The following is a 15901-nucleotide window of genomic DNA, read 5'->3' as shown; positions in this document are numbered from 1 at the left end:
TTGTGGAGAGACATAGAGAAAGGTTAAAAAGCCAGACACAAATAAGTAGGTACTTATTTGTCTGGGCAAGGAATGTGGCAAAGATACAGATGCAATGAAACGCCGGGACACCTGCACCCTGATGTTTCTAGCAGCAATGTCCACAATAGCCAAACTGTGGAAGGAGCCTCGGTGTCCATCGAAAGATGAGTGGATAAAGAAGATGTGGTCTATGTATACAATGGAATATTCCTCAGCCATTAGAAACGACAAATACCCACCATTTGCTTCAACATGGATGGAAATGGAGGGTATTATGCTGAGTGAAGTAAGTCAATTGGAGAAGGACAAACATTATATGTTCTCTTCATTTGGGGAATATAAATAATAGTGAAAGGGAATATAAGGGAAGGGAGAAGAAATGTGTGGGAAATATCAGAAAGGGAGACAGAACATAAAGACTCCTAACTCTGGAAAACGAACTAGGGGTGGTGGAAGGGGAGGAGGGCGGGGGGTGGGGGTTAATGGGTGACGGGCACTGAGGGGGGCACTTGACGGGATGAGCACTGGGTGTTATTCTATATGTTGGTAAATTGAACACCAATAAAAAATAAATTTATTATAAAAAAAAGGAATGTGGCATGATAAGGGAAGACCCACTCCACCAAGATGTGAAGGCATTCCATTTATTTACTTATAGGAGCTTGGAACAATAGGCAACACAATGAATCTTATGTTTAAGAAAGCAAAATATATGTTTAAAGGAATATACATACTGTTAAAACAGTTCTATTTATGCAAAAGATTCATGTAACTTTATAAAGGTTTTCAGGGATTTTAAAGGATTTTAAGTGCTGTGTTAGACTGTACTGGTAACAGATGTTCAACGGCATGCTTAAGTTTTTGTTTTACTGAAAAAGCAATGGATTACTTGATATTTTCTTTTTAAAAAATCATACCAAAGCCGCCGCATTTTAAGTATAGTTCAAATTCATTATTTCTAAGAAACATGAAAGATTTAAAATAACATAAGGGCTTCTAAAGAGAAATATCACTATAGTGGAACTAGAAGATTTTGTTTGCTAAATATTCCCTTCAGAATCCCAGTCTTTTGTGTCACTTCTTGTTCTTTTTCTATGAAGACAGATGGTGTCAGTAATTGCCTATATATTTAATTAAGTTAAAAAGCTACATAGTAAGGTTTTGGCAAAAAGTAGGAAATTTTGTGCTATGAGCAAAGAAAGCAAAGGGAAGCAGAAATTGGTAGCATAAGACACTATTCCTCACCAAATACACATTTTGATATCCATATGTGTTGGAATGTGAGATTGCATTTCATGAATCTCATGAGAAGAACAAAGCCATTTACCCTGAAAGATAAAGCCTGTAATAGAAATTTAGATGGCAGTTCTCTTACATTTTGACTGGCTGGATTGGAATGACTCTACCTGTGGTCACATCATGTCCACCTTTGGCCCAATACTTAGTGGTCATTCTAAACTTTTCTGATACTCAGGTTTTTGCCTGAGATTTCTCACCTAGCAGGCTAATCATTGTGAAATTATTATGGGAGGAGAAGCAGTAGCTACTTGTAGAAAGTGGTTTGGAAAACTGACTTAGCCATTCCTGTGGTGTCTGTTTTCAAATGTTCCCATCCCACGAATCCACCTTCTGGCTTAATGGCAATATGGCACTCCCAGCTGTGGTGCTGTGTATGGGCTTGCTCATTTAAACTCTTAAAGCTTAAAAATGGCTACCACAACACTGATTTTATTCCATTTCGCTTAGTCATTAACATTTAATGATTACCTTATGTGCAGAGCACAAGGATGGAATATATTTAAAAAAATAGGAGATGTGTTTTCTGGCTTTAAGCTGTTCAACTCAATTCAACAAGCATATTGAGGATATACAAGAGAAACATACATTTTCTTTGGTGATGGTGGTTGAGGAGGGGGAGAGACTTACAAAGAAAGTCACCATCAATCCAGTGCAGTACCACAGTGAGCATCTGCCATGAGAAAAAAGAGCACAGGTTCGTCAGCCAGCTAAGTCATGATTTGAATCCTGGATTTGCCACTTCTTAGTTGTGTGACCTTGTTTGTGTCACTCTAGCCTCAGTTTCCTCATCTGTAAATTTGGGATGATAATAATACCCACTTCTCAGGGTGTGAGGATTAGGAATACTGCATGCAAAATATATAACAGAGTGTCTGGTGCATGACAAAAATTCAATAAATAGTTAATATTATTATTAATAATTACACTGGCCTTCAATACTATACCTGTGCTCTGAAAGGTTAGAGAATGAAGTGACAGTTGAAGGGGGGTTAGTTAAGGTGGGTTTCCATGAGAAGTTGGGTTTGAAACATTTTGAATGAAGGAAAGTTGTAAACAGAAAAGAAAGGAAGAGCAGGTTGTAGGAATGAAGCGTGCATGTAGAAGGCAGGATGAGAATGCATTTATTGAATGTGGATGTCACCAAGCAGTTCAGCTTGCTTGTCTTGGAGAGTACTTTGGACATGATCAATGAGAAAAGCAATTAGTGCCACATGAAGATTCAGGGGCATTTTAAGAAATAGGTTAAGGCCAAGAGCAAATAACGTTGTACTTCATCAACCCAACATTATTGTACAGGCAAAATTAAGTTAAAAAGAATGTTAAGGACAACTTCAAAAGGGAAAATTTACCACAGGAAAAGTCCTGACCATAGGTGACAGCTGAAAGTTAGGAAAGGACCACTCAGCTTTAGTTTTGTGATGCTGGTGGACAAGCAGTTAAATACATGTATGTAGAGAATTTTTATTTTTTGTATGTAGAGAATTTATGGTCTTTCTTAGCACTAGCAGGACTTTTGCCATTACCTGCTGCCCTCCTGAGTCCTGCAGAAATGTGGTACCTCCTGAGAGGTGCAGGATGCAGTGTCAATGCCCAGATTTGCCCTGCTCTGGCAATGTTTCTGGCGATTAAAGCTAAAGACCTCAGAGTCTGGAGGGAAGTGTTTGGGTTTCATTTGAAAGGAAGCAAGCATCGCCATGAGAGTGGACATCCAAAGTCCTGGGTGAGACGACTGGACATAAACAGAGGAGCTGAGTCTATTATACGTAGACCAACCAAAGTTCTACCCAAGACCTGATGTTTAGGCTTGGGTTCAATCTTTTTTTTTTTTTTAAGATTTTATTTATTTATTCATGACAGACACACACACACACACACACACACACACAGAGAGAGAGAGAGAGAGAGAGAGAGAGAGAGGCAGAGACATAGGCAGAGGGAGAAGCAGGCTCAATTCAGGGAGCCTGACGGGGGACTTGATTCTGGGTCTCCAGGATCACACCTTGGGCTGAAGGCGGCGCTAAACCGCTGAGCTACCCGGGTTCAGTCTTTTAGTATAAGGGGGTTAACCCAACATTTAAGGACAGTCACATATCATAATGTTATATATAGCAAAATTGGCCACTGGTTTACCCACACCATCAGTGTTAAGAAACGGAATTGTAATTTTTAATGTAAAATTTACTGTCCTCATTGCTTTTGTGCTTATTGTAGAAACCATCATCATCACCATCATTATTATTATTACTTGTATATTACAGGTCTCTGTCATTGACATGAAGATGAAGACCTTTTAAAGGGACAAGTCTTTTACTTTAATGCTTCAAAACCCTTTGGGATCTATTTTCCCTTTCCTAGGTATTAAGTTGTGATTAACAGTGTGCCTATTATAGCATTAAAAAACACTGAATAATAGGCACTGCTGTTTATTCCAAAGGGCTATTAAATTTTAATTTAGAAATAAACTGTTAACCTTCTTATATATAAATAAAATACCTTCCCTAAAGAGAAAAAGTAAATCTCATTGAGGTCCCTTGGTGAATACCTTATATATCTTGAAAACAGAGATAGGGAGATCTTGCAAATGAGAGTACTAGAGGGGGACTCAGAGAGAAGTATTCATTCATTCATTTAATAAATATTTATTGTGGAGCTAGTATATGCTAGACTTGGTGCTAGGTGCTGGGTATACAGCAATGAATAAGAAGGAATTATGATATTTCTGTAGACTTTGGTTTTTCTGCTCTCTGAAATAAATATATTCATTTTTGATGCTTATATATCACTTTGAGATGATGATAATGCTCACTGAGTTTTAAAAATAATGCTAATTCCATTCAGATTCCACTCACAGTTTGAGAACCTGCTGAGGGCTCGGGTGACAGTTTTACATGTGATTATGCTGTTTGATTTAATAAGAAGAGCACCTTATATCAGCTCAGCCTCTCAGAACATCCTGTGGGAAGGAGGGCAGGAATTCACCATTTGTCAATGAAAAAATAAGGCTCGGAGAGGTCCAGTGAGTTGTCTAAAGTATCACAACTGGCTAATGGACAGATTGGGGCCAGGACCCATTACTCATCTTGATGAAAATATTTTCCTATCCTTTTTTTTTCTCTTCTGTGCTGATATATTTGTATTAGACACTCTTAGGGACAGTTTTCAGAATGTGTGGGATATTCTCTGATAGACATCAGAGTCTCCATTTTTGTCTTTCCTCACAATTTATACTTGGGGTAAGTCCCACTTCCTTCTGTAGTTACCTTTTGTATCTGGGAAGGGCCATGACTAGTTGCCTGAGGCCATTTTTCATCTAGACTCTTTTCTTAAACATTGGATTTCCTTTCTCTTTAAAAAAGGTCACAATTATCTAAAAGCAAAGTGTTTTATCTGGAAATTCCAACAGAAAGCATCTTTGCCAATCTGTTTAGGGACTTTCTATAAAGAAAAGGAACTTGAAAGTGATATATAAATGCATATTTATAACAGGCAAGTCAGATACAATGTTTGTAAAACTTAGATCCTTACTTTTACCCATATGTGTTTGTGCTTTTCTACCACCAGCCTTCACAGTATCTTTCCCACTTGGAATGCACTCTTTCTTACCTTCTTCAAATCTTAATTATCTTTCAGCTCGAATCCCACCTACTCTGTACAAACCTTTCTTGATTGCTCCAAACAGAAGGCAGTTAAACTGACATTACCTTTTTGATGTCTCTTTTATTGTTCTATGTTATTGTCATTTATGTTTTTACTTGTAATTCATTTTTCAAGTCTGTCTCCCCAACTAGATTGTGAACTCCGTAAGGACAGGCCTCCACTTCTTTTGCATCTTTGCAGCCTCTCTAGCACCTACCAAAATGACTTGTACACAATAGATACTCGATAAATACTAGTTCTTTATTTTAGAATTTCCCAGAAGTGACTAAGTGACAGATCTGGATATTCTAGAAGCTCCAAGAGTATGTCAATCACCTGGCTATCACATGACTATCATTGTGTTAGACATTAGGAGAGGTAAAAAATGCAAGGTCCAGTGCATTTTCTGGAGGATTTACAAACCTCACAGAAGTAATATTTATGCTTAGGAAACAGTAAGAGTAAAAAACAATTATGTGTGTGTGTATCAGATGAAATTGGGTGATTGATGTGAAATGAGCTTCCTCATGACAGAGAACAGGTCTATTCCCTCAGCCGTTAGCACAGGGCCAGAGAAACCCCCTGGAAAGTATTTGTTTAATGAACATGTTCATATGTCTTCAATTTGAAGCCTTTGGTAGGTGTTTCATGCCCCTCCTGGAACCCAGTGGATATTGCCCATCAAAGGCCCTGACTCCAGGACCTGTTAGGGTAATAGTTTCTGCTCTTTGTTTAAGGGTTGGATCCCTCCATGGTAATATGGCACAGAGCCCCTCCTCTTATCCTCATGTGGGAAGGCCAGATCTCCAACGTGGCTACCTTGTAGCTCTGTATATTCTGCACTGAGTCTCAGAAAGCCTGGAATTTACCCATTCCTAGTGTCCTGGAATCTTGAACATAAATCCACTGGCAGGAGTGGTTTTGTATTATGTTCCTACTACCTCCATTTCCCAGGGACTGGCCCTTTTCCTTTTTTTTTAGAAAATTGAAGTACAGAGACGCTTGAGTGGCTCAGTCAGTTAAGCATCTGCCTTCAGCTCAGGTCATGACCCTAAGGTTCTGAGATAGAGCCCTGCATTGTATTCCCTACTCAGTGGGGAGCCTGCTTCTCCCTTTCCCTCTGCTGCTCCCCCTGCTTGTGCTCTCTCGCTCTCTCAAATAAATAAATAAAATCTTTTTAAAAATTGAAATATAGTTGACATATGATACTATATTAGTTTACAGTGTACAACATAGTGATTTGACTTTTATATACATTCCTAAATGCTCACCATGATAAGACTACCATCTGTCACTACACAAAGTTATTATAATGTTATTTTTTTAAATTTTTATTTATTTATGATAGTCACACACACACAGAGAGAGAGAGAGAGAGAGGCAGAGGGAGAAGCAGGCTCCATGCACCGGGAGCCCGATGTGGGATTTGATCCCGGGTCTCCAGGATCGCTGGAGTGCCCTGGGCCAAAGGCAGGCGCTAAACCGCTGCGCCACCCAGGGATCCCTATTATAATGTTATTGACTGTATTCCCTATTCTATACTTTACATCCCTGTGACTTATTTACTGGCTCTTTTCATTTTATTTCTAATGACTCTGTGATGTTTCCCAATATTTATTTATTTATTTATTTATTTATTTATTTATTTAGGGGACGGGGGAAGAAAAAAAACATCTAAAATTTATTCTCCAACAAGACAGACAGCATCAGCAGGTAAAAACTACAGGGGTTTCTCCACAGATCATACATTCATAACGGGCGTGATTTGCTTAAGAGTTTCCCAATATTTAAATGCTATATTTCTAAAATTTTTCCTCCATTCTACTACCTTAGAACCTCACTCTCATCTCCTTAAGACTGAACAGGATTTTCCACATTCTTATCTGGAGTTGATTCACAACTGTGGGCTTGTCCTTGGTGATTTTATCTTTCTTTTTTTGGCTCCCAATCCCCCTTGCTTCCCCATGCTCCTCATGGTAAGTTATGGGGACTCAGCTGGGACCAGAGAGCAAAAATGTGAGATGGATGTGGTCAACTCTGCCTCCCATGTCTATTGTAGGACATATGTGTATGTGAGGTTATATCTCCTGAAAGTGTTTGTAAGCTATTACATTCTATACAAATTTGTGATTATCATTATTCATGTATTTTTTCTGATTATATATATAATAGTGCTTACTTTTGAATATGCAAGTACAGAAAGCCCAAAGAATAAAATAGAAATCACTTTGTACTAGTTTTCTATTGCTGCTATAATAAGTTGCCATAAATTTAGTCACTTAAAGGGTCAGAAGTCAGAAATCTCACTGGGCTAAAATCATGGGGTCAGGGGCTTTGTTCCTCCCGGAGGTCCTAGAGGAGCATTTCTTTCCTTGCCTTGTCCATCTTCTAGAGGCTCTTTGCATTCCCTGGCTCACTTTCTCTTTCTCTGTTCTCAAACCGAGCAGAACCCTTGTGATTACATGAGCCACTTGTATAATCCAGGCTGATCTTCCCTTCTCAAGATCCTTAGGTAATCACATAGTCATGTTACTGCATATGGTAACATTCACAAACTTCAGGACTTAGGACATGGACATCTTTGGGGGCTATTACTCTGCCTACTACATCCTCAATCCTCCAATCCAGAAATGACTTGTAACTTCTTAGCGTATTTCTTTAGGTTCTTCTTGCTCTTTATATATGTATTTTTTCCTTTTATAAAATGGTTATCATGTTGCATATATTGTTTTCTAATCTACATTTTACCCTTCCAACTATTCTTTTTTTAAAAATATTTATTTGGGATCCCTGGGTGGTGCAGCGGTTTGGCGCCTGCCTTTGGCCCAGGGTGCGATCCTGGAGACCCAGGATCGAATCCCACATCGGGCTCCTGGTGCATGGAGCCTGCTTCTCCCTCTGCCTGTGTCTCTGCCTCTCTCTCTCTCTGTGACTATCATAAATAAATAAAAATTTTAAAAAAATTTATTTATTTATTTGAGAGAGAGCACGAACAGGAGGGGCAAAGGAAGAGGGAGAGAGAATCTCAAGTGACTCTGCACTGAGTGCAGAGCCTGACCTGGGCCTGATCTCACTCCTGAGATCATGACCTGAGCTGAAACCAAAAGTCAAATGCTTAACCAATGGCACCATCCAGGTGCTCCCCCACTTTCATCTATTCTATCAATAGCTTCCATTAAATATTATTCAAAAGCTTGAGTTTTACTGTTTTCATAGAATTCAATTCTATTGCTCTATCATAGTTGGCTTAACAAATTCTCTATTATTGGAATTTAGGCTATTTGAAAATTTTTGTTGTCCTTAATAATGTTCTGATGGACATATGAATACTTAAACCTTGTGATCATCTCCTTGTGATATTTTTTTAAAGTACATGATACAAAAGTAAGTACCATGAAAATATTATTGAAATACATAATATTTGAATGGGAAGTTTTCTCAGAAGTCAAATAAGCTAATATACTTACTCCATAGCTGAGAAAACTGAGGATAAGAGAAAGTGTTAAGTTTAATATAGTAATTTAGAAAAAGAACTAGCTTCAACTATTTGAAACTTGAGTATGACAAAGAGCATTACAAATAAAACACAAATGGCAGGGTTCTGTATCCAAATACAGGAGGTGTAGGGGTGGGACACAGCTGTGGCAAGTGAAGAAGACAGCAGGATTGGTTGGGAGGGTTGGTACATTGAACAAACAAATACATTGAGCAAAGAAGCAAATATATTGAGGATAAAGAAACTCAGGTTCCTTATAGTTGGAGAAAGTACTTATTTTTAAGTGTGGAAAGGGGAAGTCTAGGAAGAATCCTGAAGTGTCAGATTGACATTAGAGATGTTGGCAGAAATGGATAGTTTTAAAATATACACACTAATAGATACATATTTATAGATGCATTCATTTGTGTGTATGTGTATGGTACATATATAATGCATATACTTCTGAGCTGTTCATGGACAGCAATGAACAGTAGCACTGACACTCCAGTAGCAATGACAGTACTAAGAGCCCAGATCTTAATACCATGTTCCACTAAAAGGAACCAAGGCTCTTGGGTTGATCCTAGGTCCATGGAAGGTGAACCTGGAATATCTTTGTGATAGAAAGTAAGACAGTGCTCAAAGAATAATGGAGACATGTCAAAAGGACACAATAGTCACCCTGAAGTTCTCCCAGTAGTCAAATCTGGGACAATTTGAGCATCAAAATACAACTGAAGAAAATAGAAACTCACACATTCAAACTGGTATAAATACATATATGCATAAATACATAAATGAAAGATGGAGAAGGAAAAACTCTTGCCTGCAGTTGATTGCCAACTACTAAATGTAGAAAGCATAATAGAAATAGAAAGTTACCACTATCACAGTAATGGTGGACTCAGGAGAAAGTTGGCAATGGTTGCTGAGTTTCAGGGGTGGAAATCTGATGAGGTATAACATATTGGTGTACTTTTGGGACACCTTTCTATAAAATATTATTAATCAATGACAAATGAAAATAATAATGATTTTTACAGTGGAGAAACATGGCTGGAAAAAAGAAAGAAAAGCCACAAATGATAATCTAGAAGAACATATTTGTAACTTGTATAACAACCAAAGGATAAGAGTTGCTTATGTACAAAGAGCTTCCACAAATCAACGTTTTGTATTATAGTCCAATTTAAGTGGGAAAAAAGATATGATAAGACAAGTAAGACAAAATACATAAAGAGCCAACAAACATGAGGAGATGCATCATCACTAAAAATCAAAGAAATACTGAGGAAAACAAGATAACATTTCCCCCCTATTAGACTGGCAAAAATGAGATGATAATATGCCAGTGTCTTCATTTTTACCACAGTGCATGCCAACTAGAAAAGAAATTTAAGGGTTTTTCGAGGGATGCCTCAGCAGTTGAGCATCTGCTTTCGGTCCAGGGAGTGATCCTGGAGTCCCGGGATCAAGTCCCACATCGGGCTCCCTGCATGGAGCCTGCTTCTCTCTCTGCCTATGTCTCTGCCTCTCTCTCTCTCTGTGTCTCTCATAATAAATTTAAAAAGTCTTTAAAAAAAAAGCTTAAAAAAAAGTGTTTTTCAAAGTGATATAACTTACAAAATGGCTGGAGTATGCCAGTGATTTTGCAAAAAGAAATTTTCATTATATATATTACACTTATTATAAATAGGAGTTTAATATATTTATTTATTCTTTTATTATATATGTATAATTATATCTCATTTGAATATATTTGTGTATATTTTATATTTTACTATACACACACACACACAGAGCTAATCTACTTTCCTGGCCAATGTAAAAATGCTGAGCACCTCCTTCAATATTGTCCAATTGAAAATTGTAACACAAATGACCATATACTCAAGTATTAACAGGAAAGGACAAGGAGAGGTCATAATATGATAACATCCCAGAATCATGGGTTAATATTTATTTATCTCATCCATTAACTGATTCTTGAATTCATTCTCTAAAAGTCTTGGCACTACATCTAGTATTTGCTAGAATACCTCCTTTCATTCGTTCGTTTGTTCCTTCTTTCTTTCAACACATATTTACTAACACCTACTTTGGGCCAGAATAGTGCTGATAATTGAGTGGGGAGCAAAAGGAGACATCGTACATCTCCTCAGGGAGCTTACAGTCTATAGAGGGAGGTAGCTGTAATCAGATGATCATATAAATAAGTTTAAAATTGTAACTAAGCTAACGTTATGGGAAGGAGAGGTACTTGGTGATATAAGAACTCAAAACAGGGAAACTAAACTTTGTCAGAGAGGTCAGGAATGGCTTCCCTAAGAAAGTGTGGCTCGAGCTGAAATATAATGGATAGGAAGGGGGTTAACTAGGTGAAAAAGAAGAGGCGAGAGCATTTTAGGCAGAGGGGCAGCACATGTAAAGGCCCTGCGGCAGGAGGTAGCATGATGAGTAAGGGGGACTGAGAAAGGCCAGTGTGGTTGGAAGAGCAAAAAAGAGGGGAGGAGTTGGGTGAGAAAAGGCCAGCAGGGCACATGGGACTAGCCAAGGTAAGTGTGGTTCCTTAATCCCTGAAGCCCAGAGGGTAGTAAGCCCAGAAACAGGACCAGCTCTATGTTTGAGGATCTGTCTCACTGCCATGCAATTTTCCCCATACCAAACTTGAATAAATAGAAACCACAAGTCAGCAGTCCCATAGTTCCAACCTCCTACTGCCCTAGGGATCACAGATTTAATCCTCCTTTCTCATCATAAATGTTTGGAGAGGGAAGCCTCTCTGGCTTTCTGGCATCCAGCTCTTTCACCAGAGAGCCTTGTGTCTCCAAGGTAGATTTCTGGATGCCCTTCAGTTTGTCCTTTCTCTCTCAATGTGCAGGCCTGAGAAAGGAATGCCACACCCATGGAGGTCCCAGGAAGGCAAATGGAAAATGATAATTGAGCAAGCTGAAAGCTGCCCAAAACATAAACTCTCACTTTGAAACCATCATCTGACTGAAATGGAGAATCATAAAACTGAGAATAATGAATATAGAATGACTAGAGTATATTTACAACATTGGATGGCCAGAGGATATCAGGAGAGCCAGGGCGGAGGCCATTTCACCCTGTAGATAGAGGTCTGGTCACCCAGCACTTACAGAGGTGGAACTGAATGTCTTTAAAACTGAGTCCTGTGAAGCAGTACTGAATCCAAACATTGTAATTTTGGCGGGGATGGTGAGAAGTGAAGCAAAAAAGGCTAAAGTTATCTAGATCATTCTAAGTCAGAGCCACATGTGTGCATGTGAGGAATCTTCCAGAGGAAGTATCGAATAAATAAAAGCATGTTGTACAATGATGATAATATATGGTATGTTATGGTCTATAAAAAGTTTTAAAACATGCAAAATGAAGCGATCATTTATGAGTTCATCCATACGCTGTCCAAGCGTGAAGATGTGGAAAGGAAATCAGATCCCCAAATGAAAGATGGAAGTTGCTTCTAGGAGGAAGAAGGGCCACGTTAGGAGGCTTGGCAAGGAGTGTGCACGATTGGAGGTGGTATCGACATTGTTTTATTTCTTAAGCTGAGTGAGGGCACATGATGTTCATTATATTATTATCTAGGCCTTTAATATGTCCCAATATGTTTTTTAGAAGAAAAAAATTGACAACCTAAGCTGTTGGTGAACTACTGTTAAGGAATGGAAGCAAAGACTCTCTTAACTCCTTTCTAGTGATTTAAGCTCAAGATTTAGACAAGTTCAATCCCTGGATGGCATAAAATAGGCTCATGATAAGACAAAGGCAGAACACTAATGGGCAGAACTGAGGCCCCATTGACAGAGCTACGCAGGATGAGCTGTGGTCATTGAAGCTGTAGCAGTACCGGAACCAGAAGACCCTGGGCACAGACCCCATACATGCTGAATTTACAGTCAGCTCATCTGAGGAGCCCTGAGTCTGAGTGACTCCCCGATACTCCCTGTTGTACAGGGGCAGGCGATATGGAGTTTTTACATATTTTAGTATTTCACATGGCATCAACTTACCTGCTGTCCCATGGTGCTTGGATCAATAAATGTCACCAGGTCTACAGAAAAGTAACCAACCACATTTCTCATTTTACAAGCATTTCCGATTTTGAGGCACAAAGAGGTGAGAACTTGGGGATCCACCGAAGTCTGAGGCATGGTGGTACCAGAAGAGATGAAGGGGCCTTCTGCATGAAGCTGGTCCCCCGTTGACAGCACTCTGATTTCTCCATTGGGTTCTATCAGCATGTCCACCGTCAGGTTGGTGACACTTTCTACAGGTGGGTATGCTTCCATTGTGCCTCCTGGGGTGGGGGGAAAGCATGGAATAGGTGAAAAGGCATGTTCACGTGGATTGTGTCCACTTAGCACACGAGGAAAAAGCCCAGGCTTTGGCAGATGGACTTGGGCTCAGATCCTGCATCTGCCATGTCTTGTGAGACTTTGGGGCAAGTAGTTTCAATGCTCCAAACTTCCTTTTTCATAATCTATAAAATGGGCATAATAAAACCTACCTCACCAGATTGTTGTTAATCTTAGAGATACTGTATCTATAGTATTTATCCCAGTACTTGGCATATACTAGGACTCAATGAATGCCAGTTTTCATTCACCATAAAGACACCAAAGATCATCAAGTCTATGCCTATTGATAACATAAACAATGGACCTAAGGACTATGGGCAAATCCCTCAGGGGGAATTAACTGCCCAGAGCCCGTATTTATACCTTGATGACAGGTGCTCTTTCTGTTCAACTTCATTGCTTTTTGAAGTTTCAACAAGTTAGGACTTTTATCAGGAAGAAGAGAACACACACTATTATATCAAAGGACTCCTACGCAACAGCAGTTGTCAAGTATTTTTTAAAAATGTAGAGCGCAGGAGATGCTGTCATTCTTGAGGCAGGATCCTTCCTGATAATGAGAGCTTTATAATTTATCATACTTTATATACCTTTTGCTCTGAATAACAGAAATCACAGAGGTGAACCTAATGTTTAGCCATGGCAACAATAGGAGCCCTGGCTAATTTTGTGAGTTAGCTTAGTGACATCCACAAAACTTACATGGCTCTGATTTTTTTTTTTCTGTGAGGCCTAACATAAATCTTACTGTATATCTACCTCTTATAGACAATTTTTAAAGTATTATTTATAAAGAATAAGATACAATAACTTAAAAGTAAAAATAATGAAGCGTTCCCTAGACAGAATGGCCTCTGGAGCCCAAGAGTATTAAGATAAACTTGGTGCATATTTTATAAATTTGCTAGGAGGTGACCTCTGCCCATAGGCTTTGAACAGCATATATGGTTAGATCCTGAGATTTTAGCACTTCTCAGAGGCGGCCATCTGTTACTTTATGCAAAAGGCACTTTACTTAAATGTGTATAAGTTTGTTTGGAGCTGGCCCTAAGGAAAACTGAGTTTTGGAAGGAAAACTGATTTATCTGTTTAGTTAGTATGAGATGTGCTTTTCTTTAAATGAGGCCTACTAGTGTCTGCTGTACCTAAATACAAGTTGTTGGGGGAATTAGCAAGGTAAATGCAACAAAACAACAAAATCCACAAAACAAACACAAATACTCTCTACATCTCCCTGAGTGAATTAAATTTGTGGCTTTATCTGTCACCTATATTTTGAAAGATAGTGCCTCAGTGGAAACACATTATTCTTTATACTTAGAAGATTACTTGAGGTTTTTTTTTCTTTCTTTTTTTTCTTTTTACTTCAAAGTAGCTTATTTGTACTGTCTTCTCAGCATTATGACCATGGCTTTTTCACTGTTAGCTTTTTCCCTTTCAAAGCAATTAATTCCTCTTTTTAAAAAATATATTGCCTCTGATAATAGTCCTGTGACAATGTAGAAACTGAATCTGTAGCACATTTTGTGGCCATAAGAGCACTTGAAAGATCAGAAGGGAAATGAAACAGGCAAGAGTGGAAGGTGGTGAGATGTGGCCTAAGAATCAGGAAACCTGGGGTGACAGCCTGGCTTGGTCAGTGAACATTTATGCAGGGCCTGCTGTATGCACTGGGCTCAGAGCCGGGCAGAGATTTGGAAACACATGACTTCCTAGAATGGGATTTTTGAGACGTGTTAAAATTATAGGGTCTCACTGTGTTCCCATTCAACAAATATTGGTTGTGTAGTTTTGCCCTAGTGACTGCCTAGCTTTGAGCCCATTTCCCCATCTAAAAAATTGGCTTAATAAAGCTTATTCTGCTTACCATAAATAGTTACTGTATTTACAACATGGCTGGAAGAAAGGGAGAATGGGTAGAGATGAATAGGAGGTCATGGCACAGCCAAACCTTGTGGTTACACAGCTCAGGTGAGAAACTGGCTGGGAAACTCCTTTCCAAGCTACAAAGCTCCCATGACAATAACTAGATGAGAGGACAGTTTGCAAAGGACAGTTTGGAAGATTCAGAAACTCCTAAGTCCTATACTGGATGCACCTGGAGATCTTCATGGTCTTCCCCTCCTAACTTAAAAATAATCCCTTATTCTTGACCATTTTTATTGTAGGTATCTTATTTTCTCCCATTTATGCATATGAGGTTGACTCTTTTGGTTTTACTTTTCTATCAGTGGATGCATGTGAAAATTTGTAGAATCACAGAAGTTTAGATTTGAGAACGCATTGGTGGTCATGCATCATCTCCCTTTCTCTCTGCACCAGTGAAGAACCCCTTTATAATATCATGTTTGTTAGATGGCTGACCATCCAATCCCTAGCTTGAATAATCCTTTAACAGGGTGTTCCCTCCCACTCCACATTGCCCACCCGGTGCATTCCAACAAGCCACATCTGTCCTTTCTGTTGCTCTCTCATACACGGAGCCAGGATGTGTTCCTTGATAAATATACCTGCTGGATCCCACCAAGACTCCTGGAACAACACAGAGGTAGCCTCTTATTGGCTCTGCTATGTGTTCATGGGGGTGATTTGGGGCAAGTTACTTTTGTACCTCCGTTTCCCATTCTGTAAAATAAGGGTGATAATGGTACCCACCGGAAAGGATTGCTAGGGGGATCAAATAAATGAACAGACATATGCCTAGAATAGTGTCTGGCACATAATACACACTCTATGGTGCTCATTATGCTATCTCTACTGTGCTGCTACCAGTGTTATGTGGTTGCTATTGCTCTTACCTGATGTCACATTAGTATGATATTATTATATGTTAATATAATAACTTTTATTATCACCTGATAGTGGAGAATAGAGAGTAAAGATATCTTCTGTGGCCTGTTATACTAGCGGTCTTGTGTCATTTATGTGGGTAGGCCAGTAACAATATTTGCCCGATGTCATAACCTCCTAAGAGTGAAGGGCCTTGCATAGCCATGTGGCACTCCCACAGGGACTTCTGCAACTTGGGACAAGCATCATTCACTCCATTCATCCCCTTATCCACAGACCTCCTTGCATCCTT

At 39.1% G+C, this 15901-nt stretch overlaps 1 protein-coding gene and 1 long non-coding RNA gene across 16 annotated transcripts in view; one reads left to right on the top strand and one right to left on the bottom strand.

The window, feature by feature from the left end:
* The window catches only part of IQCH (IQ motif containing H), a 213427-nt gene that overhangs the window by 54987 nt on the left and 142539 nt on the right, over positions 1 to 15901 (bottom strand). For 13 of the 14 annotated variants that reach the window (XM_077881589.1, XM_077881590.1, XM_077881593.1 and 10 more), the window contains one exon: positions 12472 to 12758. In XM_077881589.1, coding sequence (XP_077737715.1) covers positions 12472 to 12758 — 287 coding nt within the window. Of the gene's footprint in view, positions 1 to 651; positions 1991 to 12471; positions 12759 to 15901 lie in introns of those variants that run through there. The other variant, XM_077881595.1, reaches the window with a different exon arrangement.
* LOC144303437 (uncharacterized) overlaps positions 1 to 15901 on the top strand; it is a 109436-nt gene that overhangs the window by 82798 nt on the left and 10737 nt on the right. The window contains exons 2-3 of one of the 2 annotated variants that reach the window (XR_013370489.1): positions 6607 to 6669; positions 11316 to 12734. This is a non-coding gene — a long non-coding RNA (uncharacterized LOC144303437). The remainder of the gene's footprint in view (positions 1 to 6606; positions 6670 to 11315; positions 12735 to 15901) is intronic. The other variant, XR_013370490.1, reaches the window with a different exon arrangement.

Source organism: Canis aureus, chromosome 32, assembly GCF_053574225.1.
Source record: "Canis aureus isolate CA01 chromosome 32, VMU_Caureus_v.1.0, whole genome shotgun sequence".
Lineage (NCBI taxonomy): Eukaryota > Metazoa > Chordata > Mammalia > Carnivora > Canidae > Canis > Canis aureus.
The sequence above is the reverse complement of the archived record's forward strand: the minus strand, read 5'-3'. Positions and strand labels throughout refer to the sequence as shown.